General features: G+C 40.1%; 2 protein-coding genes across 12 annotated transcripts in view; one reads left to right on the forward strand and one right to left on the reverse strand.

Moving 5' to 3' along the window:
• Positions 1-633: 633 nt before the first annotated feature.
• On the reverse strand, positions 634-5,100 carry dexi (Dexi homolog (mouse)). 7 transcript variants are annotated; one of them, XM_035996614.1, is made up of 3 exons: positions 4,956-5,100; positions 3,288-3,842; positions 634-2,956 (listed from the first exon to the last, which is right to left on the reverse strand). In XM_035996614.1, exons 1-2 carry the CDS (start codon positions 4,995-4,997, stop codon positions 3,447-3,449), a joined length of 438 nt encoding a protein of 145 aa, XP_035852507.1. In that variant the 5' UTR covers positions 4,998-5,100; the 3' UTR covers positions 634-2,956; positions 3,288-3,446. The 7 variants fall into 7 exon arrangements, with proteins under 7 accessions (XP_035852507.1, XP_035852508.1, XP_035852509.1 ...); XM_035996615.1 differs by having other exon boundaries at positions 4,961-5,069; XM_035996616.1 differs by lacking the exon at positions 4,956-5,100 and adding an exon at positions 4,235-4,314.
• The window catches only part of clec16a (C-type lectin domain containing 16A), a 46,347-nt gene continuing 23,405 nt past the window's right edge, over positions 4,411-27,352 (forward strand). The window contains exons 1-13 of one of the 5 annotated variants that reach the window (XM_035996606.1): positions 4,411-4,671; positions 5,560-5,688; positions 6,774-6,907; positions 7,750-7,898; positions 10,348-10,453; positions 12,702-12,707; positions 14,820-14,943; positions 15,983-16,157; positions 17,469-17,519; positions 18,767-18,883; positions 23,817-24,117; positions 25,518-25,620; positions 26,500-26,600. In XM_035996606.1, coding sequence (XP_035852499.1) covers positions 4,598-4,671; positions 5,560-5,688; positions 6,774-6,907; positions 7,750-7,898; positions 10,348-10,453; positions 12,702-12,707; positions 14,820-14,943; positions 15,983-16,157; positions 17,469-17,519; positions 18,767-18,883; positions 23,817-24,117; positions 25,518-25,620; positions 26,500-26,600 — 1,570 coding nt within the window. In that variant the 5' untranslated portion in view covers positions 4,411-4,597. The remainder of the gene's footprint in view (positions 4,672-5,559; positions 5,689-6,773; positions 6,908-7,749; positions 7,899-10,347; positions 10,454-12,701; positions 12,708-14,819; positions 14,944-15,982; positions 16,158-17,468; positions 17,520-18,766; positions 18,884-23,816; positions 24,118-25,517; positions 25,621-26,499; positions 26,601-27,352) is intronic. The other 4 variants (XM_031320851.2, XM_035996605.1, XM_035996604.1 and 1 more) reach the window with 4 other exon arrangements.

The following is a 27,352-nucleotide window of genomic DNA, read 5'->3' on the forward strand; positions in this document are numbered from 1 at the left end:
CATACTTAAATCTCCATAAACAGAAAAAGGAAATAGTTGATTTAGATAAATGAGATACTATTAATCCCTGTACATTACTGATAGTTCATGAAGTACTACATGAATGAATTCATGCTTTTTTATGCAGGAACACACACACACACACACACACACACACACACACACACACACACACACACACACACACTTGGTTTAAATCTTGGTATACTGTACGGCTGCATCACAACAATCTCAAATATCACCGGTATTACAGATGAACTTTTTAACCCTTTCCTCAGTGAGAAACAGCAGGAGGCTACAGCATCACATCAGAAAACGTCAGGTAATGTCAGTTGTCAACCACAGACATTATATTCCTGGCATACTCTGCAGATTTTAAATAAATCTGGAGACCAGAGGACTGCTGTGGATTTTCTTTATCAAGCCCCAGCAGCATCAAAACATTGCACCTAGCTCCTGCTGTTCTCTGGTGCACTAATGCTCTCTTGTGGACAAAATGTAAAGCGAGACCAAAAAAGCACACGCTAACAAGTGAACAGTCTGAGATCACTTTTAAAACAATTGTTCTGTCAACTGTAAGATAATCAATGAACACACGTCTAAAGTGACAGTTGAAGGAAACGGTGAAAAAGCTGGTATTTGCAGAAAGTTTATTAAATACACAGTAGAAAATAAAACTCTGTTACCATCCATTGCTTATCATAGCATGTACATGTTTCCAAAGAAGCAGATGTGGAGGGTTGACACAAGCACTGGGTAAAGGCTGCATGTTGATCTGTTACAGTCCTTGGGAAGTATCATAAGTTTCCACTAAACTAAGATGTGAGCAGAATGGATCAAAACCTGACCAGCACAGTGTGGTATCAAGCCCGGGAAATGCCACAAACTTGGTACCTTGTACCTGCAACTATAACACCAGTGATTTATAAACAGTTTTCATACAAAAGTAAGATCTTCCCCATTTCACAGCTGCACTCGCAATTGATTTTCAGAATACGATTCACTGTTCATCAACAGTGAGCCCTTTCCTTGTATTGTTTCCATGATCTTTTTGATCAGATGCCATACAAACATGTTTTACGGTATTTTAACCAATATTAGTATCCTGAGCTTTAGTGTCACGTGATCTAAATGCTGTTTCAGATTCACTTTTATCCCGCCCAAAAATAGATACACTGATTTATACAAACGCATAAACAATCCAAACATTGAAAATGGCAGCACAACATATTGCTTACTGGTAGCCTTAATCCAGAATGAAGAAATAATTTGGTTATAAGTCATAATTAATCAATACTGATTGAATTCTGATATGAATTATTTGAAAAACAGTCTTGCGTGGTAAAAGAAATCAGCTTGAAATTGTAAATATCATAGTCTGTTCATATTAAACTGCGCTGTCGTCAATGTTTTTGACAATCATATTTTAACATCCCTGTCTAGCATGTTTTTTTTCTTTTTCATTCATTTCACAATGTGGTTGTGGGCAATTATCTGGTTATATTTAGTGTGCCATTTGAAATGGCTAAGTGTTGGTGAAAACCCCATCTTGGTGAAAGGTTGTCAGGCAATGAAATCCTGGACTAAAGCTTGTTTAGAGTATGACCAGTGCATGTGCAAATATGTTTAAACGTGTTTTCTCTCTACAACGTCAGTTATTTGGTGGACGACCGTCACCACATTGCAATGACTATTTTAGTTTTATTTTGATATTTGCTTATTCTGGTAGACAGGCGCTGTGAGAAAATACTGGTTCCTCTGTGTTGCCTCCAAAAATCAATGTTAGTTAATCAGCTGGGCTATAAGTGCTCTTCACAGACCTATAGTATGTACAGTACCTTCAAGGCTTGCAAATATATTGTATTGAATTGCCTCATTGCTTGAATTCAGTTTATTATTGCTGCCAAGAAAATACATTTTAACAGAATTCCAAATTCATAACAAACTGAACAGAAGAAGGTGTGATAAAACCAAGCTCTGACAACTAAACCCTTTTTAAAACACACATCTAATATCATGCGTCACATCTTTTCGGTGTCTAACACACATTTGTAACATTAAAAAACAAAAACACGAATGCAACATTTAAAGGATGAAAAAGTCAAATATCCGAAGCACTTCTTCTGAGGTTCTTTTTCATGCTTTAATACTTGCTGTATTGCCGTAAAGAGTGTGGCAAGTGCGGTGTTTCTGATTCATAAGAGAGCTTGAAAAGATTAAGGGTCTCCTATGTTTCACAGCCTGTGTCTCGTATCAGTGTCTCGCCAGTGCACCCACAGTTTCTAACCGTGCTCCTGAGAGTGTGTACATCCCTGAAGCAAATATACAGTATGGATGACCTCAAAAGACACATTTTAAATGTACACCTCAAGGATCTATGAGCCTGCAAAGTAGCAATGCATTCTGTATTCTGAAAACTTAAAAAAAAAAAAGAACAAATAGTTGTACTGTGAGTGATTAAGTATGCAACAGACCTACAGTGGACATCGTTTTCCAACTCTTTGCCAGTGCTTCTGAGATGTCACACTGTGTAGGACGTGACACTGTGACTGAAGTGGCTAGTTTTACTTCACTTCTTCAGCAGTCGAGTACCAGATCTCGAACAGCCTGGGCAGTTGTCCAGTGTAAATGCCAGCCACATCAGGCTACTGTATCTGAACTGGCCGCAATTTAGACGATCTGAGTCATGCTCCACATCTCTGGTAACATTCATTTTACATCCACAGGGATCACTTGTCTCTTTCCATTTAGAGCACATTGTGCTTCCTTTTTTTCCCTTTCATTGTGTCTAAAGTGAACACAAATGCCAGCGCTAACTTCATGGTGTCCAATTGGAGTCAATTGCTATTAGAATGGTATCAGACTAGACCGACAGCTGATCCGGTGCAGAGAGCTCCACCCATGGGACAGTCGCTGATCATGTGGCCGGTGGTGCTGAATCTCTTCCTCAGGCTACCTTCTTTTAGAGAAAACCTAGATATGTGGCAAAAAAAAAAGTTACAGAATATAATTACCAAAACATAGCTTCTCTTACAACATAACATAAAAAGGGTGTATACAAATTTTGTTTAGAATCACAAAACCTCCTGTATGAGTTGCTCCATCAAAATACAAAGTTTGTTTGCTGTTTGCCCTGTGAGGTAACCACTGGATCGAGTAGTAATAATGTTAAATGTAATAATGTTATACTCTTAGTATCTTATTCTGACCATGAAACATAAGAAAAAAACAATACAAAAAAAAAAAAAAAAAAGAAAAACACAGCATGTCTTGTGTTCTCTGCTTACTTTTTCATTGACATGTCTGTGTGAGAAACAGCATCCGCTTTGAGGCATGTTTTCCTCACATCACTGACCAGAGTGTTTACGCTGGTCCAATCTGTCCCGGAAATCTGCATCATCACCACCGCCACTAACATTTATTTTTCTTGCTCCAGGATCGCCCTGTCACTCAAGATACCCCTCAAAAACATCCAGCTCGTTGTCCGTGTCAAAAGGGACAGAGGCCGGGTCGGACAGCACCCCGAGGTCCACCAGCGCCTGGTCCATATCCTCAGGCAGAAATACTATCCCCACATTTAGGACGATGTACTCCATCAGAAAGGCATAATAGAGGATCAGGACGTTCACAAAGAACAGGCCCAGATAAAACATATATGGAAGTTTGTCCAACAGCGATTCTACCGAATCTAGCTGGGCATAAATTGGATGTGTCATAGAAAAAAAAACAGAGAGCCGCGGTTTGGGTTCTTGCGGGGCCAGGATGTGGCGGACTGGAGTTGCTAGTGTCACCACTAGAAATCTGTCTGGGGTGATGGGGCGTCCATTTCGGCTCGTCCCAATCTGCAAACAGTGATTGAGAGGCAGCTTTTAAGTGCTATATTTGTAAGGTCCATAAGAAAACAACAGCAACACAACATTCATAGCTAAAAATAACCGGCAGAACGTATCGAAATACCCCGTTAGCTAGCTCGACGCAGTCTTGACATTGGTTCTTTGGGTTTGCAGAATTCACGCCATGCCAGCTGGCTAGGGCTAAAAACAGTAGCATGCAATGCTAGTGAAAAGAAACGCGAACATTTCTAGAAGCAAAGTTATTTGGAATTTCTTGTATACCGTTAAACATCCGTCCGGGAAATACGAAACATTTAAAAATAGACGCTTCTGCCGATGTTTTTACAGCTAACCGTCCCTAACATTTTAGCCAAGTGCATCAAAACAGTCCTGACCACGACCACAAAGCGACACCTGAAGCCTCGGCAGTTGATTGGCTCGCCGCTTGATAGGCTCTGCTGTGATTGGTCTTTGAGGACGTGTCGCGTGCTTTAACCGTCACTGCTAAACAGGAAGTGAATGTTGTAGTTTTCCTTCACTCGCTGTTGTATGCTGAAATTTGGGGAGAGAACAGCAACTCCCAGACAAACCACACACCAACCTGTTACGTAATGACCCCTCAGCGCTGCTATCGCCGCCTATCATCTTCTGTTTGCTAAGTAGCTATCTGCACGGGAAAGTGGGTGTAATGGATTGATTTGCGGACACTTACGTTTGCGAAATAACGCGCCTGTCAAAACATCACACCCCTTAAAACCACAACCATGTTTGGCCGGTCACGGAGCTGGGTTGGAGGACAAGGAAAAGCGAAAAACATCCACTCCCTGGACCATTTGAAGTGAGTGGCTAACATAAGATATGCTAACGTTATCCTCTATGATAACAGTTTGAGAACGACTGTGTCAGCGTTATTATCATTAGCTAAACGTTAGTTGTTAACAGCTAAAATAACAGTACTCAACTAACTTAACTGTAGCTGTCCAGTCAGCTAACGTTATCTCAAATATATGGTTGCTGTGTCGTTTATATTCTGTTTGGCAAGGTAGATAGACGTGTGAGCTAACGTTAGCTGTTAGCTGAAAATCCACCCTAAAACAGAAACGACACTGTAACGTTACTAACCTTACCTAAATGATTTTGGACATTAAGGCCAGTATTAACCATTAACTATCCATACAAGCTGACAATCGAAGCATCACAATGTAAAAGGCCTGCACAGGTGTTTTCAGTTCTTCTTGCTGATTAGCTAGACCTCCGCTCAGGTTAAGTCAAGTAACGTTAGGGGTGATATGGTGGCAATTACCAATTATAATGACAGAACTTAAAGTTGTCCCACCACAACAGGTGCAACAAATTAAACGAAAGAGTGAGAGAGAAAATCCAGCTCAGTTTGCACACGCCCACAGAGGCAGTGTAATCGGGCAAAATAAATAAAAACGTGTGGGTGTAACTACAGTGTATACACTAGGGGCTTGAATTGGGTGGTTAATACATTACACTACCGGTATTTGGAGATGGCCCGTTGATTCTAAATTAGAAGCTACCTTTGTAGGCTCATAGTAGTAACACATTTATATATTTTTTGACATCTAGATGGGTTTTGTTTGAATATAGGTTGTTTCATTATTATGGTCTGTAGGAGAGTGTCCAGGTATGTCTACATGACACTGCAGCTTTTACCACTGTTTTTCACAGCATCTTTCTTTCATTCATGTCTCTTTATCAGGTATATGTACCATGTCCTGACCAAAAACACCACAGTGACAGACCACAACCGAAATCTTCTAGTGGAGACCATCCGCTCCATCACAGAGATCCTCATCTGGGGGGACCAGAATGACAGCTCTGTATTTGAGTAAGTACCCGTCAATGTTAAATCCCTCGCCTGAAACTACGAATATGTAGCCTAACGCACCAGATGGTTTGTTAACACAGAAATGTATGAGAAGCTGTCAGAGAGAAAGAGAGAGAGAGAAATATGACTCATAATAATTATAGCAGTGGGAATAATGGAATGACACGATGAACAGTGGCAATTATAGTAACAGTAAAGATAATAGAACTATGACTAGTAATAATAGTAGTAGCAGTGTAGGGCGTCGAGCAGGACCACAGCAGCAGTTCAGCATCATTGCTAATAACTGATCCGTCATGCTGCTCTGATCTCTGACTGTGAACCATTCAAGACTATGTAAAACAGTACTTTAACTTTATACTTGTGTGGAAAAATGCCTTTAAAAATGTTAAGATGTATAAGGATGTAAACATATAGTTCATCAAAACTATTCTGGGTAACTAAGATGTTTGTGTTTTGTAAGCCCTCGGACTGACGCATTTCAGTCATCTCTGGGAACTGAAGCTCATAAAACCATTGTCTTTTGTTGCAGTTAGTGCTGCATGTCATCACTTCTGTTTATCCACTTTGTCACCTCTGGCTGTATTATATGAAACAGGAAAACCTATGGTGCAAAGTACTGGAGTGCTCTTGTCTTTCTAAATTTAGTATTTACTGTGATGTAGCTAGGTTTAGCCAGTCTGAGATCAGGTCCAATTAAAATTAGCTTGACGTGATAAACTGCAAGGTGTTTTAGGGTGAAATTAGCATATATCAAAGTGTAGATGCACGTCACAAAATCCTCACAAACATGATGGTTGAACAGGTTCCTGTCTTTCTTTTAAGATTAGTTGTTGGCTCGTTGCCTTTATTAGATTGCTTTAGTATTGATAGACAGGAAACATGGGGATAGAGGAGGGTATAAATGCAACAAAGGTCCATTGTCGTAATCAAATCGGTGACTTTGTGGGTATACGGTATGGGTCTTGACCACAAGTCCACCTGGACGCTGCAAAAGAGAAATATTCTTCTTTTGATAATTCTATATCAATCACCATGAACTGACTCCTGTATGTGTCTGTGTGTACTCTCCTGTGTGTGTTCAGCTTCTTCCTGGAGAAAAACATGTTTGCGTTCTTCCTGAACATCCTGCGTCAGAAGTCGGGACGCTACGTGTGTGTCCAACTCCTCCAGACCCTCAACATACTGTTTGAAAACATTAGCCATGAGACTTCCCTATGTAAGTACTTAAATCAACAATGGTTGAAGAAAAAAAATAGTATTGTATTGTAAATGTGTTGCAAATAAATAGCCCTTTAACATGCAAAACACTTTTTTAAATGTATTTTAGACTGCTGCTTTATTTATTTGTGTGGTGACTCATGGTATGTTTTGAGGCTGTGGGGGTGTTGAGAACACTTCATACTGTAATGCACTTACATTGTATTCAATGGTGTTTCTATTTTGTGTAAGAATATTACACACATCTTACTCTATCTATACAGTGAAAGAAACCCATAATAGTTATAACAGGAGTCTTGTATTGGATTGCCCTAAAATCAACAGCATGTAGATGTGTACATGGTTTGTTATGCATTTTGTAGACTAAACAATGCAAGGCATTTTGCACCGCCTTTCTTTGTTGAAATATACAATGCAGAGCAGCCTGCTGCATTTTTTGTTGTTGCTAGTTAACCAACGACTCAGTAGATGATACACTGCCATTTATACAGTGGCCTGTTATCTTGTATAAAGCAAGGTTTGCATGTAGGTTAATTGAGGTATTAAAAATCACAGTTATGGTATCATCTCAACAGGAATTAATGGTCTTTTCTTATGGTCACTGTACACAACAGTCACTGCAGTAGTCCAAACCTCACTGTTGATCTGATGACTGTAGCGCAAGAATGAAAGTAGTGCAGTGATGCTGTGCACTCTCAGCTTTAGGCGTTTAGTGTGCTTTTCTACAGTCACTGGGCTCCTGGATGGTAAATGGCAAGATTGTCAGGAGTTCACAAAAGGCCAACTTTCTAAAAACAAGTGCTGTGTGAACAAGCTTGATCAAGTCTTTTCTCTTCTCAGATTACCTCTTGTCGAACAACCACGTGAACTCCATCATCGTCCACAAGTTTGACTTCTCGGACGAGGAGATCATGGCCTACTATATCTCCTTCCTCAAGACCCTGTCACTCAAGCTCAACAACCACACCGTGCACTTCTTTTACAATGAGGTGAGGCCATAGACGCATGGGGGGTATTAGAGTGAAGAAAGAGGTAGTGAAAGAAAAGAGACTTAGAGGATCTTTCATTCAATGTCAAATACTTTTATCGTGCACTCTCCATCACAAAGAGGAAGTAAGAGAAAAAAGATTAGAGTCTTAAAATTAAGGGAGGGAGTGCTGAAATGGATAAGTAAAACCAGTGAGGCAGACAGAGAGAGAGAGAAAAATGTCTGTTGCTTTAATTCAGCAACTTAACTACTTGTGATATTTTACAGTGGTGCACAAAACCAATGTCTTGTAAATAGAGCCAGTTATTTTGCTAAAAAAATCGAGTAGCTCATTTGTCACTTGCATTTTTGTGCAAGTCGACATGTGTGTGTACTTATCAGGCTACTTCTATCCACCAGCCTTCAGCAGCACACTTCCCCTGTGAAAACATCAGCTTCCTGTGTGGATGGGTTGATTTAGCCGATATTGTCCACAAGTCATCTCTCTTTTTACCAGCTGAAACAAACACACACGTGTCAATGTTACCTTCATTTGAGGGTTTGAACGTCTCATTTATTATAGTTAGACCACAGTTTTCACAACAAGATAGTGTTTCTCTGAAATGAAGTTTCAAAACTGTTATTCTTGATTTGAAACTATTCATAGAATATTATCTTTTAGGCCTGTTGCTGTGCGTGTCTGTGTGTTGTAATAGATGGTAACACCAAAGACAACTGACCACCTGGTTAATCTCTGATGACGTCGTTGTTACCCTTCAGTGTTTCAGCAGTATCTGTAGTCCTTCCATTGGCCTGTGTGTGCTGGGGAAAGTTATTGGTGTACTGTCGATGGTAGCTTCACCCCTGAAACCAAAACCAGACCCAAGGTGTAGATCTGAGAGTAGTATGTGGTTAAATAACCTATATATATATATATATATAACTATTTTTTTTAGATGCATTTTCCTTCACTTCATCAATTAACAAGTATAGTAAAAGCTGCCTTTTTGGAATGCAAAGGAAGACAATTTCTCATTTCTGGATTTTGAGTTTTAAGTAACTTAGCTGACATTTGGTCAGGCTGAAAGAGAACTATATTTAGAATACAAAAATGAACTCAATTGCAACCTTCTTTTTTCACAATTTACAATAGGCATGTGTATAACTCATGTCTTACTTCATTTATTATAAGTAATATATATTGTATTGCTTTAAAGGTTATTCTCCTCCAGAGGGTGCTATTGGATAGCTGAATACTTTGGCCACTTCTGTTCTGTCAGATCCACACCGTTACATTTTTAAGATCAGAGGACACACTCTTGGTTTGGGTTTGGTGTCAGGGTCAAGTTTCTTTCATTAGCTGTCACCTCGGTTTGTTTCTGGCCCTCAACCGTGATTGGCTGGAGGTTGCAGTGACTGAGGAATGGTTGGGTAGAGGATAGAACTGGGCAATATATCGATATTATATCGATATTGTGATATGAGACTAGCTATCGTCTTAGATTTTGGATATCGTAATATGGCATAAGTGTTGTCTTTTCCTGGTTTTAAAGGCTGCATTACAGTAAAGCGATGTCATTTTCTGAACTTACCAGACTGTTGTAACTGTTCTATTATTTGCCTTTACCCACTTAGTCATTATATCCACATTACTGATGATTATTTATCAAAAATCTCATTGTGTAAATATTTTGTGAAAGTACCAATTGTCAACGCTACAATATCGTTGCGGTATCGATATCGAGGTATTTGGTCAAAAGTATCGTGATATTTGATTTTCTCCATATCGCCCAGCCCTAGTAGAGGATCAGGCACTGGCACAGAGAAAGGTGACTGGAAGATGCAGAGCAGCCGGTTTGTAATACGCACATTTACTAAGTGTAGCATGCTACTATGTTAATACATGTTGCCCATCTAAAGTACTGTTAGATTGTTAGGAGCAGAAGTCCCTTTAGTTAAGCTTGTTTTTTCTTCTGTGTCTGTCATGTTTCAGGATGAGCCAAAACACCCAAATCTAAAGCTTACAATGGGTTCTTTTGCTTGATACTAATCTTTTGATATGAAGTGCAACCTCTAAAATTCAGAGACAAAACCGGCTCACTTATCCATTCAGTACAGCATCCCTATTGTCTGGATTTTAGGAGTCATGAGAAGTCTGTAGGATTTGAGTTGGTCGATAAAGTAAATTGGGGGCTAGTTGTTTACTGAAGGTGAAGACACCCTCCTTCTTTGGCTAATTCTGTCACACCTTAAAATAACTTTGACTTATGTGTATTTTCCCAGCCTGTATTTCTGTAAAAAAACAAACAATTGTAGAACCTTTTCTCAGTTAAAACCTTTCTTATCAAAATACAATACTGGCCAGAATTTCTGCCTCCACTAGCTGCTTTCTCTCGCGCGCGCGCGCTCTGCGGGATGCCGCAATACTGTGCCTTGCTCACCGACGCCCCCTCTCTGTCTCCCACACACAGCACACTAATGACTTTGCCCTGTACACCGAGGCCATTAAGTTTTTCAACCATCCTGAAAGCATGGTCCGCATCGCAGTCCGGACCATCACACTCAACGTCTACAAAGGTGAGTGCCGGGAACACATACGTGTACATGCTAACCATACACACGTGTGCTTACACAAAATGCACACACTCTGGAGATGCTGGGACTGCCTACCGCCTTTCTTTGTACTTCTGCCCTCTTCTTGCTGCTGCTTCTGGTGCATGAGCATGACTAACAGGTAACACTGTGACACACACAAACAGTCTGCTGAATTTCTGGCCTTAAATGTTTCATTGCGTTCTAATGTATGTGATTTATCTTTATTATATTGTAAAAGAGTGGCTCTCTAAAAGTGTGATGTAGTCCAAATAATACCTTTTTTAAGCCGTTATTTAACTATTTGAAGGTTTTCAAAACATCCTGCAACTAAAGTAGTACGTGGAAATCTGTTCATTATTCTCAGCAACCTGTTACTAGTCAAAGAACTTCAAGTATCTATATCAGAATCTATATACAGCTATATCTGGCTGTAACCCTTGAAACTCTTCAGTCAGCCAGCAGCTGTGAGGGTCTTTTTTGTTGTGCAAACATGACACATTGGGGGGATGATTGGTTACTTTGAGGAAAAATGAAGGGCTTTATTCCCTTTTCTTATTCTATACTTTTGTCGTTATCTCACTGCTGAATTCAAACATTTGCCCTTGGTTTTGTTTCTGTTGCAGCAAACCAATTGCGATGCGCAGTATGCAGATATAAGGATAATCAGCATAAAATATCTATGAATAATTACATACTTTTACATTTGTATAGAACATATAATAACAGCAGAAAACCTTTTTGGTTTTTGAAGCCATGTACTTGAGACATCGGCTAACATTTGAACTTGCATGTGTGCAACGTTCAAGGTAGAATTACCACAAGGTTCAGTATCGCTTCAGTATCTGATCTCACGTGCGCATATTTCCTGAGTTTGAAACGAACTAGCTCTTCCGCTAATCCACTCTACCCAGCATGCAAAGTCGTCGTTGAAATCCCTCCACATAAAAATATACTGCAACCTTCCGGTTTTTCTAAATAAATGCCCTACGAGTGCAGGAGCAGGACAACAGTGATGCCGTGAGTGTTAACAACAGGATTGTTCCAAAGGCTGGGTTGCTTTCTGCACTGTGCTGCCTCTATTCCTTCTTCCTGCCGCCTCTCTGCGCTGTCACTCCAGGGGAGGCGGGTGGTGCATTTAGTGGGTTTGGCTTTACTCCACACATCATGCTTCTCTTCACTATACATAACATTTCCTTAACATACAGTCACTGCAACATATTAACTGTGGCGTACCTGTTTGTTTAGCCCTGCATGTAACACTCAACACTGTAGAACTTTGTGTCTTACATTTTTCATAGAGTTTTGTTCATACAGTCTTGATTCTGTGACTCCCAACAACGGTGACGTCATAACAGTTAGCACAACTGACTTAAATCGTAATATGAATATAAGTCATTTATGAAGTAACCTAGTGTTGTGGGGAATGTATCATTGCTGTTTGGCCATGCCATATATGTGGAATCTGTCAAAGAGGGAAGCATCAACTCAATGCAGCAACTCTGACTTTTGTCAGCATCTGAGAATTGTTAGGGGACCACACAGAACATCTGTATCCTGATGTACAGGATGAGACACTGCTGTAATGACTAATATGCATCGCGGTGTAATTTTATGCAGTCAAAGCTGTGTCTTATTGTGGCAAAAGTTCAAAAGACTTAAAACCCCTGCTAATAATTACTTTCCTAAATCAACCCATAACTTAAACACTTGCAGTGTCACAACACTGAAAATGGTTCAGGGTGTTGCAATGAAATCTGCTTTTTTAACATCATAATGTTGAACATGTCACAGTTTGATGCTTTGATATGTCACATTCTACCATAAATGACAACCTGGAAAAGGATTTTATCCTGCAGATATTTTAGTCAAATTGTGTTACTATACTAGCTTTTTTTCTTCGGTATCTTGCTGCTTGTTTCAGTTTTCTCTTGTTGATTTGTTACATAGTGAAAAGCTATGTGATATCCTGAGAACAATTAATAATTTAAAATGTTTAGGTAACGTATAAACTCCTTTGCCAGATGTGCCATTATTTGCAGTTTATTTGTTAAGATACCTGCGGGGTCCTTCCCAACCTCCACCCCTCCACAGCCGCCCCTTTACACACATTAACCCTGTGTCTGTTTCCCCCTCTCCCTCCTCCTCTTCAACAACCACTCCTACTCTTCCTCTCCTTGTCTCTCTCCTCCTCTCCCTCCTCCCTCTGCGTGCCCCATCTGCCTAACTCCAGTTTCATGTAAGTTGGTTCCATTCATTCAGTCTTTTTTTAGGGATGGGTATCCTAGAAACATGTTTTATTTTCTTTCCTTGTACTGTCCAGTTGTTCATACAGTACATTGATGTAGATACAATTCTAAAACAAATGTGTGTATATATATATATATATATATATATATATATATATATATATATATATATATATATATAAATAAGTTTATAAGCCAGTCAAGTTGGTTGATTTTTATCAGTATAGTTGCTATTAATGTGAGACTTGTCTTATATTACTTTAAATACCTCACATTTAAAATGTTTACAAAAATTGGTTTACAATTTGTTATTATTACTTATTACCCAGCCCTATTTGTTCCTAATTGTGTATTTGTAAACAACGTACTGGTATGAATATCCTTGCAATTCTTGTTCTTGTAAATCAATCTGTATCACCTGCCTACATACAGTACAGTACATGCAGAAGCACCTGCATGCCTTTTTATTTATTTTTTCTTGGATTAATTATTCTACAGACTTCATTTCAGCTGAGCCCCACATGGTGGTTTTTTTTTTTTTTTGGTGATGGGTTTAGTCAGTGTCCCCCTCTGCTTTAATTCTCTGTTCATTTACTAAATAGACAAAGCTGGAATGACACTGTGACTCTCAGTAGTGGCAGCTTGTGATTTGTCTTTGTTTTCTGCTATTATGTAATTCATTCATTTGATTTGGCTGCTCATTCGTTACTTTTCTCAGTTTGACCCATGTGGATTGGTATTGTGAAATTACTACCAGCATCTACTGTATTTGCATTTGGACTACTACATGAGAAAGTATTACTACACCAGGACTGTTCACATTTCAAGTCAGTTAAGCTGTCATTCACGGAACAGAAGTCCCTGTCTAAAATGTCAGGTTTTCCCTTAAGTGCTCTATGAACTGCAGTAGGCTCTTCTTCCAGACACATTAAAACAAATGCGTGGAAATATTTGCAAATGCTATGTAACACTGGTGTCAGATTGTTCTGCTCTGTAGTTTCTCTACTGCTGTTCTTGCAGTGTGAATTTGAGACGCATGGATTATTCTGACCTTAACCTACCGTTAACTTTGTATAAAAACAACATTCAGTCTGATATTAGTTTATTTTTAATAAGACCTTTGCCCAGTGTTAAGAGTGCTCCACTGATTTAGCATTGCACTCCTATTGACAGACTCACGACGGACAAAGAGAGAGGAAAAATTGGTGCAGCAGAAATATTGTCTTTTATATTCCATACACACAGTTTGGACAGGGATTTGGGTGTGTTATGCTATTAGCATCTAATGTAGCCTTGAACCTCTAGCCTCAAACAGAGATGAGGAACGGGTCTGGTAAGCTCGCTTCCTTCTAACTCCACACCCTAAGATATTTTTTTTCATTTTCAAACTTCTATTCTTCAGCACTAATTGATGCTTACTCAAGGGACATCACTTGCGGCGATTTATAGTCACGATACTTCATGCAGCTCCCTATGAAGCCACAAAAGGCTGTATACAATTTTATTTTTCACGTGCTGCAGTATTGCCCCTTACACACTCTGACGTGTAAAATCGTTGGAGTTCCCCTTTAACCTTGCTCATGAATAAAATGTATTACATTTTTTAAAACCTTATACTATGACTAATGTTTTGACTTTCGTTACTACAAATACAAAGTTAGATTTTGCTCTTGTCTAAAGAAAACTCCTCTTCAGAAAGCATCAGTGTGACAACTGATGAGTGCAAGCTCCGATCACTGCGAACACGGCGAGATTAGCCCCAGTCACACTGTTGTTTCAGTGGAAAACTCAACTGGCTTTCCTCTTAATCCCACTCCAGTAGTATTCCCTTTATATTGTATTCAAAATGGACCAGGTTATGTACTTTAATTTAACTTCACATGATTGGTTAATTTTCTTAATTTGTCTTTTAATTTTGTTTTTTTTTTGTTTTTTTTTAATCATTAACTGTCACATTCTGGTGATTATCCGGGGATCACCAAGTGTGTGTGTGTGTGTGTGTGTGTGTGTGTGTGTGTGTGTGTGTGTGTGTGTGTGTTACCCGTGGGCAGCCTTGGTAACAACCCTAACCCAGCTCTTGATCTTGACCCTAATCTCTCCAGTGGACAACCAGCACATGCTGCACTACATACGAGATAAGACAGCGGTCCCATATTTCAGCAACTTGGTCTGGTTTATTGGCAGCCATGTCATCGAACTGGACAAGTGTGTGCAGACAGATGAAGAGTAAGTGCCATCTATCGTTCTGTGTTTCTCAGTGTAATTCTCACTGTGGCCTCTAGGGGTCAGGCATATCTCTGGTTTGTAACAGTTATCCTGGTGCTGATAAGATGACATTTCTATTCAAGGGTATGATGTATTGTATACATTACATTATTCTGGAGCCCCCTCAGGGGTCACTGCAAGATTTTTTTGGGGGGGACTAGTTTTGCGTTCCCTCACAATATGTTTTGCGTTACATTGCAAAACTTTTCTCCTTCCATTTTTTCTAAGTCGTGTCTAGTTCTACTCAGCTGCCAAGCGCAATGCTACAGTATGAATCAGCTTGTTTTACTTTGGGCATTATGCTGACATACAGTACTGCTCAATAGGGACATTCATATGTTGTATGTTTTATAATCAATATTTCTTAAATGTATGAAAAGATAATGTGCAATGTCAGAGGTGTCGCATGTGGCGATGGCTACACTGAATTATCAGAGAATCTGCACCTCCCCTCTGCTTTACGGAGCTTTATACAGGTTCCACTCATTTTTTTTGCTCATTTGCTTTTTTAGCCTATTTTAAGTCTCTTGGCTTCAGAGTTATATCAGTATTGATAACTTTGAATGCATTTTAGCAGACCACAGTGAGAGATATACACTAATGTTGGATAGTACTATAGTCCGTCAACAATTCTGTCGTAGAAGTGCTACAGAGAGAGAACGTTAGTTTCGGGACAAAAACGTGAAAATATAGCCTGCACTTGTGGCTACAACCCTTTGTCGCCTGCGTGTTCATTTTCTACCGGTTATACATCAGTAGGCCTATTTCTGTACTGTGTGGGACCAATCTGTTTAATCACATCAGATTTCATAAAATATTTCTAATTACTGCCTGCTCTCTCATTATCGTTGTTTTTTTAATCACTAAATACAGCCTGTATATTTCCTTTTAAGTAGCTTTCAAGTCTGTTTTTTTTTTTTTTCTCTGTACGCCAGTGGAGCAGCTTGACCACTTCCTAAATAACATCTCTTTCTCTCTCTGCCTCTTTGTTGTGTCCCAGGCATAGGAACAGAGGGAAGTTAAGTGACCTCGTAGCAGAGCACCTCGACCACCTGCACTACCTGAACGATATCCTCATCATAAACTGTGAATTCCTTAATGACGTTTTGACCGACCACCTCCTCAACCGTCTGTTCCTGCCCCTCTATGTCTACTCTTTGGTTATCCCTGAGACGGTATGTTTTCTTCCCCTGCATGTCTAAATGAATTAGGTTACACTGATGTTAACAGGTTTCATAGTGGAGAACTTGTGTCGTATAAAAGTATAAGTATAAAATGCTCAAGACCATACCAGTGGTTTTGCACAATCAGCCAAGTAAATCCTATGTGCTTAAACTTTCATTACTGACGACCATTTCCAAATTCATGCAAGTGGTGCTGTCATTTTTAAATGTTTCAGTCATTTTCAATATCAGTGGCGATTTTAGACCCTTTTTAGGGGGCTCAAGCCCTCCTAAATTTCATCTCAGCCCCCCTAAAAATATATAAAATATATATATATATATATATATTTTTTTTTTAATCAATTTTATAGCTTCAAGTTAGAGTTTGCGAACTTGTCTGTTAGTGACACAGGGCAAACAATTACAGGTTCAAAGAAACAGGTTCAATATCCTGTGTCGCTGTCGCCAATGCTATGCACCTGTAACCCAGTCAAGGAAAGTTTTATTATTTATATATTTATTGTTTACACCTCATTATCCTTTTTATATGATTCTGGTAGTCCATAAAGGAGCTTTCGGCTTTTTTTCATATGTTCAATATTTTGCATTTATCCTCTGTTATAATAATAAATACATATATTCATTGTTGTCCAGTGAAATTACTGATTTAGCAGGGGGGAGGGGGTTAATGTTTTTGCAAGGCACTGTATCCGTGTCACATTGTCATTAGGGGCTGAGCCCCCCTGAAGGTCTGATCCTAGAATCGCCCCTGTTTGATACACTATTAAAATCAACTTGCAGAAACTTGAAACTTCCTCAACACATCCAATGCATCATAATGAAACACATCAGCACTGGTTTTTATACATTTGAGTTTTAATAGAGTTAAAATGGCGGAGTGATCTGTGAATCCATCCTGGTTTGTCATCCTTGTCTGATGACAAACCATCACCATCAGCTACCACATAGTATAGCATTCATAAGCTATGATGTTTGGAAACTCAGTTGGGATTACAAACAATAATCAAACATGAATGTCGTAAAAACTTGTTGCATGCGTTGAAAAATAACTAACAGCACTAAGGCAAGGTGTAAACACGTAAAAGGTGTTTGGGTTAACCTACAAAACCACGTACGATCCTGAAATGATTATCAGACTATTGAATAATTCCAGCTCTATGCTTTGTCTCTCCTCACTCTCGCCAGTTTCATCTCATTATACATTTCACTATTCCTTTCATTGTCTTATTTTCTTATTTTCCATTTCTAGGTTGATTGTTTGTTTGATATATGACTGGCCTTTATTTTTTTCTGTTTCTTTAGTCTGAAGAGCGAAAGATTAACCCTCAGGTGTCCCTCTACCTGCTGTCTCAAGTAAGCAACATACACAACATATGCTACTCCCAGCCATCTCCAAAGCACTGGTATATTTTAGTTTTGTGGTTTGACGTTAATCTGCCAAGTCATTCTGCCTATGTACTGTATATTTATCCTTCCGGAAATGTGTTAAACATGGAATATAAATTAATCTCAAAGAGTAAACTCTTTACCACGTTTTATAGAAGTTTGTCCAGTTCTGAAACCCACTACGGACACTTAATTTAGGGATTTTTAAAAAGACTGAAAAAGAGTTCTACATCGTTTGTTGATTTTATTTTATTAATTTATTTTGCTTTTGCTTTACTTTTCCATGTAAGCTATACCTGTGAACCAATTAACTCATTTAGCTTGCTTCAGAGTTAGACTAAAATTCAAAAATATATTGACATGCAGTATAGTTAAAAGAGCAGTAACAACTAAAGCCTACTACACACCAAGCCAATAATCGGCCGTCGGACAGTCTGGCGAGGTCAGGGACTCGAGTCTGTTCGGTGTGTTCCGTGCCGTCGTCCGTCTGAGGGGCCGTCATTTTGGCCGATTTGATATGTATAATCGGCAGGGCGGGCAATGCCGGCAGTCAGACTCAAATGACCCATCTGATTGGTAGAGTGCTAACCTGGAAAGCGGAAATGAATGAGCGTGACTAGAGTCTCTCAAAATCTGACGAAAATCTTTTAAACTGACCTTTGTCGATCTGAAATAAAGACAGATTCAGCAACTGTATGGCCTATTTCTCTCTTAAAATGTTTTCAGAAACACGTTTCGGTGAACTATTTTAGTACAATATGAGATCGTATTCTGAACGAGCCGCCATGACAGTCTGTCTTTGAATTTCCGGAGAAACCAGACCTACGTGACGTGTTCGTCCAATCAGCTGCCGGTTTTAATTTTTGGGCAACAATACAGATTAGCGCCGCCTGCTGTTATGGAGACGTATTACGTCTCGTCGCTTTGGTGTGTTCCGAGGCACTTTTTTGACCAACTCGGGGAGACTGATCAGACCAACTGCCTTTTCTGCCGAGGGTCGGCCGTCTGGTCTGTGTGTCTGGGCCTTGAGTCCACATATCTGTGGGGGATAGACATGTGGGGAAGACATTTTCAAAATACATTTTCTCATAGAGATATGAACTTTACCATACATTTTTTCCACATATACTTGATTCAGTTTTCAATTAACGGTTCTTGTTTTTAAAAATGTTTTTTATTACTTTCTTAATTGTGTATGTCTGTGTATTTTCCAGGTGTTTCTGATCATTCACTATCAGCCAATGGTCAACGCACTGGCCGAAGTTATTCTCAATGGAGATCTGTCTGTCTTCACCCCACAGACGGATATACACAGCACACACAAGAACACGGTAACAAACACACACACACACACACACACACACACACACACACACACACACACACAATTACGCTATATACACACACTGTACAAACCAACATGAAAACCAAAAACAAAAATATTTGACAAACAGCAGTCCCAGAACCATCATTAAAAACCACTAATTTGCAATATATACACACACACACACACACACACACAGCAGACTGTACATTGTGATACAGAGTCACACAAGTACATATACACTGGAGTACAGCACACAAACAAATATACACACAAGCACACCTACACAGGCAACCGCATGTACATGTGCATAGATACACACACACACACACACACACACACACACACACACACACACACACACGCACACACACAAAGAGTGGAGTCAGAGGTGCGTGTAGGCGGTTATGAGATTGCGGGGTCATGGTTTTCTCCATGATTCACCCACATCAAGGCAGCTATATGCTCATTATCTACATTGTTTATTCTTCTTTTTATTTTTCTTCTCCCTTTCCTTGTTTCAATTATTTCTGCCATCTAAGCATTGGATTGAAACGTTCTGTCTGCTGTCTTTGTATCGTCTTTCTCTGAACGTCTCTTTATATTTTACATCTGTATCTTTATTTCCCTTTTGTTTTTCTTTCTATCTCCCCCTTACCTTCCCCATCTAATTCCCCTCACCTCTCATTTTCTAATTCTCTCTTCCTCCCATTTTCTACCCCACACACACACACACACACACACACACACACACACACACGTGAGCTCGCGCGCACACACACACACACACACACACACACACACACACACACACACACACACACACACACACACACACACACACACACACACTCACTCTCACTCTTCTTATTTTTTTGACCATCTGTTTGTAAAGCCAGGTGGGTGTGCTGAGTTAGCTAGTGAGCGTTTCTGAGAACCCTTGTGGTTTGTGTGTGTGTGTCTATGTGTCTGTGTGTGTCTGTAAGAAGCAGCCTACCTTTTCAGTGAATGTGAGTTGAGGCGTGATATATGAACAACGTTGGTCTACCACAACAGGAGGCAGCCAGACCCAAACTAGTACCTGCTAGCTATTCACTCAGCAGTGCTTTTCTGTTTCTGCATTTTGTGTTCTTTAAAAGTGCCACATGTTGCATTTTTAAACATTAGTGTAGCAGTTTTCCAGCAATTAGAGAAGTGTGTGTGTGTGTGTGTGTGTATGTATATATATATATATATATATATATATATATATATATATATATATATACAGTCTATACTGTAAAAGTATTTTCCGAATATGAGGTTTCTCTATCAAATTAAATAAATTACAGAAACAGACTTGAGATGGTTTTACTATCGTGTGGCTTTTTAGAAAGGTAATCCTGCTCATTTTGTTTTGTTCACTTTATTTGTTGTCTACTATTGTGTCACTGATGAACTAGCAACAGGAGCTTTTATGGCTTGCCTTCCTCAGAGGCACAGCAGAATGTAACAGGGCCCTTGACCTTTTCTCCTTTCAGGAGTCAAATAAGGTTGTACTATTCTGAATTGAAGACTGGTTACTAATTCAAACCATTCACTTTCTTTTAACCTGCAGTGATGTGTGAGTATTTGTGTCCTTGTTTATTGCTTAAATGTGCTTTCAAATGCATGTTTTTATTCATTCTGCATGTTTGCAGGCACATAGGACACCTGCATTTTGCAGAATGATTTCTTGTTGAAAAAGCTCATTGATAATTCCTCATAATCCCTAAGAGATAATAAAAAGTCGTACAGAATTACTTTTACTATTAAATAATAGTAAATAATTTTTTTTTAAATATATACATGCATGTTGGATTCTGAATATTAATTGTTTCCGCCACATCAGATAGAACTGCTGTTGTGTTATTGTTTGATTTATTGTAGATGAAACACAGACAGACGAGGCATGGGCTCTGTTTATGCACAGGTGGTCAGTTGGTACTTCCTGTTTGTCTGTGATGTGGCAGGAAATTGGGTCACATGATGGAACACTGACAGAGCTGGCTCACCTAACCTAAATCTCTTTCCTGGAAGAATTTTTTTTTCTCTCTCTCTTTTGTACACATGTTTTCTTGCAAGTGCACCAGTTAGATACATGATGTCACAACATTTGCATGTCTGTACATGTATCTACTGTATCTTTTTACCAAAGCACATGCAGTTGTTTTAGTTGTGTGCATTTAAAGGTATATCTTTGACCTGCAAATTGTGCCCTATTTTGATGTGCTGCAAGGTGTGTTTGTGCAGGGTGTGCGTGTAGGTTTGCCTTACACACTTCCTGACCTCCATTAATTTCTCAGCATAGTCTGAGAGTGTGAGCGGTTTACCAGAATTTAGTCAGCTAACAGGTGCAACACACATACACACTAATGCTAGTCTGTGGTTTATGTCTGACAGCATACACACCGTGTTTTTAGCAGCAACTACAATATAATCCTAAGCGCTCAGACCTGATACAGATGGTAGATGCATAGATCAATGTTTTTGTTGGCTGGCTACAGGACGGATTACAAAGTCTTGAGATGCTAAGGCTTTTTACTCTATTATGCTTCAGGGTTGACTTAATGGACAAGTCCACGCAAAATGAGCCTAGGTGTACCCATGCCCCGACGAATAGCGTTATAAGCTAATCAGCGGTTTGCGGTAGCTTGTTTCAAGCTAGAGACACATTCGATTAGCATGAAAACATATCCCAGAGAACGGTCGACTCGCTAATCGTGTGTTATTAACCCCTTGGTTCATTTTGCGCCGGAATTGTCCTTTTAATCTGAAACACAAACCATTAAACACACATTTTAGTCCGTAACAACCATGTTTTATCTTGTTATTCCCAGTTCAATACAGAATACTTCTGGTAATACATACAGACTGAGCTGAAATTAAGAATGACGTTTTTTAGTGTTTATTCCTTATAAGACCACGTTTCTTCTTGTGAGAACATGGAGAAAAGGCGAAGAGTAAAACAAGAGGGGATGTAGGTGAGATGGACCAGGCAGGAAGGAGTAATAAACAGAGGAATTAAAAAAAAATTAAATAAATAAAACTCTACTACTACTACTGCTGCTACTACTACTACTACTACTAATAGCATTCATGATCATCAAGCAATGAATCGGTTTAGCCAAAGAAACAGACCTAAACATAAGGTATAAGTTTTGGTTTTGATTCATTTGGCACACAGCTCCTTCCAGTAAGTGTGTATGCTGAGAAACTCCAACTGTTCTTGGCACATAAGGAGGATGTGCCCACATCTTTTGACACAATACACCAAGTGTACATTTGTGCATCGATGTACCTACGATTTCACGTGTGTTTGGTGGTTTGTGTTAGCGTAAGAAGTGAAGTTAAAAGGGGCCACCTAGTTTCAACGTGAGATACCTGATCCTCCTCCTCTTTGTATTTGTACCCTTTATATACAAATGAAACCACAGAAGCAGGATTACCGGTACCTTGGCATTCAGTGGCCCTTTATTTTCAGTGGCACTACAGTATTGATCTATCTGTTTATTTAGATCCTGAATAGCTTCTCTTACTGGGGTCCACAGGAAAAAATAAAAGTGAATACACTATTACATGTATATGCATATACATATGTATACACAAAGAGAAATGCATACATGTACATACATACTCAATCAAATTGGCAATTGAATTAAAACCGAGTACAATTACAATCAAACAAATCTACTTACCACAAGTTTGCATGATTTCTCATGACATCACAATATTCAGGCACATTTTTATGTTGCCTGAGCACATCCCACAACAGTTTATGGTGTTAGAAGTGCACTTTTCAGGTTAGCCTGAATAAGTGCAGTAGTAAAATTGGTACTGATGATGGCTCATGTAATGGTACTGTAATAGTAGTTGTAATTATCGTTATGATTCGGACGGTGTTGACATCTCTGCTCAGCATCTTATCATTTACCAGCTGTTTCCTGTGTGCATATCTGGGTTTTGGAGCAAGTTTGAGGGCTATATGTGAGAAGTGGGTTACTTCTAGTTCCAGTATGGCCTCACCGACGTGGCCTCAAAGCCAGTGATCAACTGTGTATGTGTGTGTTTTTTTTATTTGTCGAGTGGTAATTTTCTCTGATAAAGTATATCGGGGAGGAAGAGGTTTTTGTGTGTTAACAGACTTTGATCAACAAGATGGTGCAAGACGGATTTACTGTAAGGCCCTCTGTTTGTGAGCATGTGTGAGAAGATAAAGGCATATCAGTTGTATAAGTGTTTGCATGTGTTTTTATGCTTGTTCATGTTTGTCTGTGTTTTGCACGCACTTCTACCAGTGAAGGGTGGCAGTACTGCTTCCTGGAAACAGGACAGTTTCTTTTAAGTATCCTGCCTCTGTGTGCGTTTACTCCAGATTATCTACTATTATCTGTATTCTATATACAGCACTTTGGAGGTATGGTGTTGTGTTACCACTGTGTAACACTATGGATGTGAAAAACCGAGAAGCAAAGTCACAGAACGGCTACTGCTTTATTTTAACGAAAACCATCTTTGAAAGCACATTATAACAAAATACTCTGACGATTTCATAGTAGAAGAAAGAAATTCAAGTAGCTACAAAACATTAGTTATTGTGGTATACAGCTGGACTGGAGTATGTGACAAGTTAGCTGTTCACTGAATATGATGTGTAAAACCTCGCCCATTTCTAGCACTTAAGGTAATTGTTATGCACTGCTCCCGGGTTGTGACCCAGGTGATCTCTGAATTGTCATGACCAGGGATATACCCATGTTGACTGGCTTGGTTTGAATTTCCAAAAGCAGGGTTGAACCCTGATCAGACAACCTTGGCCCAAAACTGGTCAGCGGTGTGAAAGAGGTGTAATTGTCACTTCCAGGCATATGATGTCTTCCCATCTCACCCCCTTGCCTCTCTGTCCTTCTCTAACTCCTCAGGCCAGTGCAGGAGGTGTGCGTTGCTTCACCAAGCCCCTGGAGTCTCTGGAGCGCTCCCTGGAGCTGTCCCGCCACCGTGGCCGCAAGAGAACTCAGAAGAGGCCTAATTACAAGAACCTAGGAGAGGAGGAGGATGACGAAAGAGCTCGAGGAGGCGGAGGAGGAGTAGAGGAGGGCTGGGACGACGACAGCAGAGGAGGAGAGAGGGAGGGAGGCCGAGAGAGGGAGAAAGGAAAAGGTACAGAGGGAGTAGGAGGAGGGAGTTCTAAGGGAAGCAGAGCGAGTGGGGAGACGGCGGAAGGTGAGTGTGTGTCTCGTAGGACACAGCAGTACAGGACTGTTTGTCAGTGTTTCTTTACTCCCATCAATAAGACACAGTCTCCCATGATGCACCCTGGTTACCCAACAGCCACCACAGCAGCAGTCCTCGTCTCCAAACAAAAAAGAGAGAAACTAACTTTAAAAGACAAAATAACTAAAAACTTAACTTTTACACTAAATGTGCTCTGCTTTTTTTGCTCTTCATTTTGGGCGCTTAATTCAATGTGCACATGACTGTTAATGTCATCTCCATGGATTCACTGTTTATTGTCAAATTCAGACTAGCCTCATCAGACGTAAGACAGTTGTCAAGTTAAGAACATGCTTGATTCCTGAAAAAGGAAGTGTTAAAAACAACAACTGTCAAAGAATGAAAGTGTTAAAATGTAAGCTAAAATAAAATGCAGAAGTAGAAAGAAACTAATTATAATGAAAAATTCCTTTTTGGCTAGTTTTGAGATGAGGTCACCTTCTTTTAGCTGCTTCCTTTTGTTTGGCACCTTTTAATTTCCCCATGGTTACCATGGCTAGCACTGACCACATGTCCAACAAACTATCCATGGCAGCAGCTGACTGTCCATTTCCACGGTGACACATCCATCCTGTGCTCCTCACCTCTCCGCCTGTCTCTCACTCCTGCTCCGTGTGCATGTTTGTGTTCGTTTGTGTGTGTTGTTACGTAAAAATGTCACCATTTCACTCCTCCTGAAAGGATTCCTTCTTACTCTTTATTACTGACTGAATAAACACTTGTTGCCGAGAGTCTTTGTTTAGGGGTACACAATCTTCTTCAGAAGGCGCAAAAGAACAGATATTTTTTGACAGCATTTTTTTTTTGAAAACATGGGTTTTTAACACAAATTGCAACGTGGGCTGCAGAGGAACATATAGTTTCAATATGAGACATGTACCATTTGGGGTGGAAAAACAACACCCACCCTATTTGACTGATTGATAAGAAAAGAGGTAAAATAAGAAATGTTGTGACGCATAGATGGTAAATTAGACATGCTGTATATCATTGATTAGATTTTAATTTGATCCTTACATTTTAATGCTATCAAATAAGGTTTATGCATTGACAATTAATATTTTGTTCCCTAATCAATAGTAAGCAGACACTGTTGGCATGATTTGCTCCTGCTGCCTCAACAAATGTCATTTTTTTAAACCAGTGAAGGATGAGAAGGAAGCACTTCAGACTTTACATTCATATTCACTGGTGACAATAGCTCATTTCTGTCTTCATATCTATGATGGGAGTTTTTGCTGAGGATGTGTGATGTGAATGTGAAAAGCATGTTATAAAATTCACATTTACGGATATTTATGCAAGTAAGGTGTGTGTGTGTGTGTGTGTGTGTGTGCGTGTGTGTGCAGAGATAGAGATGGTGGTGATGGACAAGTGTAAGGTGACAGAGCAGAACATCACTGATGAAGAGAAGACCGCTGCAGCCACCCGCACACACACGCAGAGGAGCAGGTACATGTACACACATATCTGAACACACCAAACTGTTAGATTGGTCTAAGGGCGTTTTCACACCGACAGCCTTTAGTTCAGTTGAATCGAACTAGAGTTCGCTTGCCCCGCTGGTGCGGTTCGTTTGGGCAGGTGAGCACGCGGCAATCGAACTCTGGTGCGCGCCAAAAGCGGACCAAACAAGCGTACCGAGGCCTGCTTGAAGAGGTGGTCTCGGTACGCTTTCAATCGAACTCTGGACCAGTTCGTTTGTGGTGAGAACGTGATCCGTACTCGAACCCACCAACTATATGTACTCCGCAAGTCTGAGCTAATGCCTCCTGTAGTCAGGTGTGTTTAGCAATCTGTGATGCAGCAGAGCAGCAAACTGTATCAGCTTGCAGTGTTTCTATTACAGAAATAGACTGCAGTCAAGCTTGCCATCCGTCACTCATATCTCCCTGGTCAAACCAGCTGCCGCTAAAATTGGAGACAGACACCGGCAGAGCAGAGCGAAGTCTCGGTGACCAGAGCAGACGTAGTAACGTCTCTTGCGAAACAATGTCTGATAATTTTAACGAAATGAGCTGGATTGACCACTAGACCAGAACACAGGACCTTCTTACTGTATTTACTTTCTTGCTCCCGCATAAGAGGGCTGGACGTTCTTGCCTGATTTGTAATGACGCATTTTGGTACGCTTGGATTTTTCCAGGTGTGAAACCAAACCAAACCAAACCGACCGAGGGCAAATTGTTCCAAGTTTACTAACTCACCAACTGATTCGGACCAAAGCAAACGAACTACAGGTGTGAAAACGCCCTAAGACGTGGAAAGAATGAATAAAAGGAAAGACAGACGTGTTTATTGACTGATGGTATCCTCTCTCTGTCTCTGCAGACCATTCTTAGACATGGTGTACAGTGCTCTCGACTGCACCAATGATGACTACCATGCCCTGTTTGTCCTCTGCCTGCTTTATGCTGTCTCACACAGCAAAGGTTGGCCTTTTTTTCATTTAGTGATGAAATGAAGCTAGCTGGCATCCATAGTGGTGGCCAATTTACATGTAGGCTGTGCACAACTGCTTATATTTATATATAAAAACAGGACTTGACTGACTCAACAGAACTGAAAACATTTGGTTCAGTTGTGGGGTGTTTTGGGGACAGAGAACTGTTTCCTACTTTACATGTGAACAAATGTGTTTTAATATACACTCAGTTGCCAATTCATTAGGTACACTTAGCTACAAATAATGCAATCTGATAGAACAGTCATGCGATAAATCCTACCTTCATGAAGGTTTATAATGTTCCGTTTTTGTTAACTGTTTTAGAGAGGTGTCGATTTAACTCTGTGATCGTTTTGGAGGATGTAGTTTGTGGTGCTGTTGAATTGTGTTGTGTTATACTGACACTATTATTTTGTCTACCCCATTTATATCAATGAGAGTAGGCCAAATAGGATTAAAACCTCCCTGTATAATCCATCCATCCATCTTCTTCCGCTTATCCGGTAACGGGTCGCGGGGGTAGCAGCTCCAGCAGGGGACCCCAAACTTCCCTTTCCCGAGCCACATTAACCAGCTCCGACTGGGGGATCCCGAGGCGTTCCCAGGCCAGGTTGGAGATATAATCCCTCCACCTAGTCCTGGGTCTTCCCCGAGGCCTCCTCCCAGCTGGACGTGCCTGAAACACCTCCCTAGGGAGGCGCCCAGGGGGCATCCTTACCAGATGCCCGAACCACCTCA

This window comes from Sander lucioperca, chromosome 21, assembly GCF_008315115.2.
Source record: "Sander lucioperca isolate FBNREF2018 chromosome 21, SLUC_FBN_1.2, whole genome shotgun sequence".
NCBI lineage: Eukaryota > Metazoa > Chordata > Actinopteri > Perciformes > Percidae > Sander > Sander lucioperca.

Excerpts from the sequence above, each read along its gene's own strand:
- dexi (XM_031320872.2), bottom strand. The coding sequence starts at position 4,050 with ATGCTACTGTTTTTAGCCCTAGCCAGCTGGCATGGCGTGAATTCTGCA. Across the intron at positions 3,843-3,957 it reads GCGTCGAGCTAGCTAACGGG|ATTGGGACGAGCCGAAATGG; the intron begins GTATTTCGATAC and ends CACTGTTTGCAG.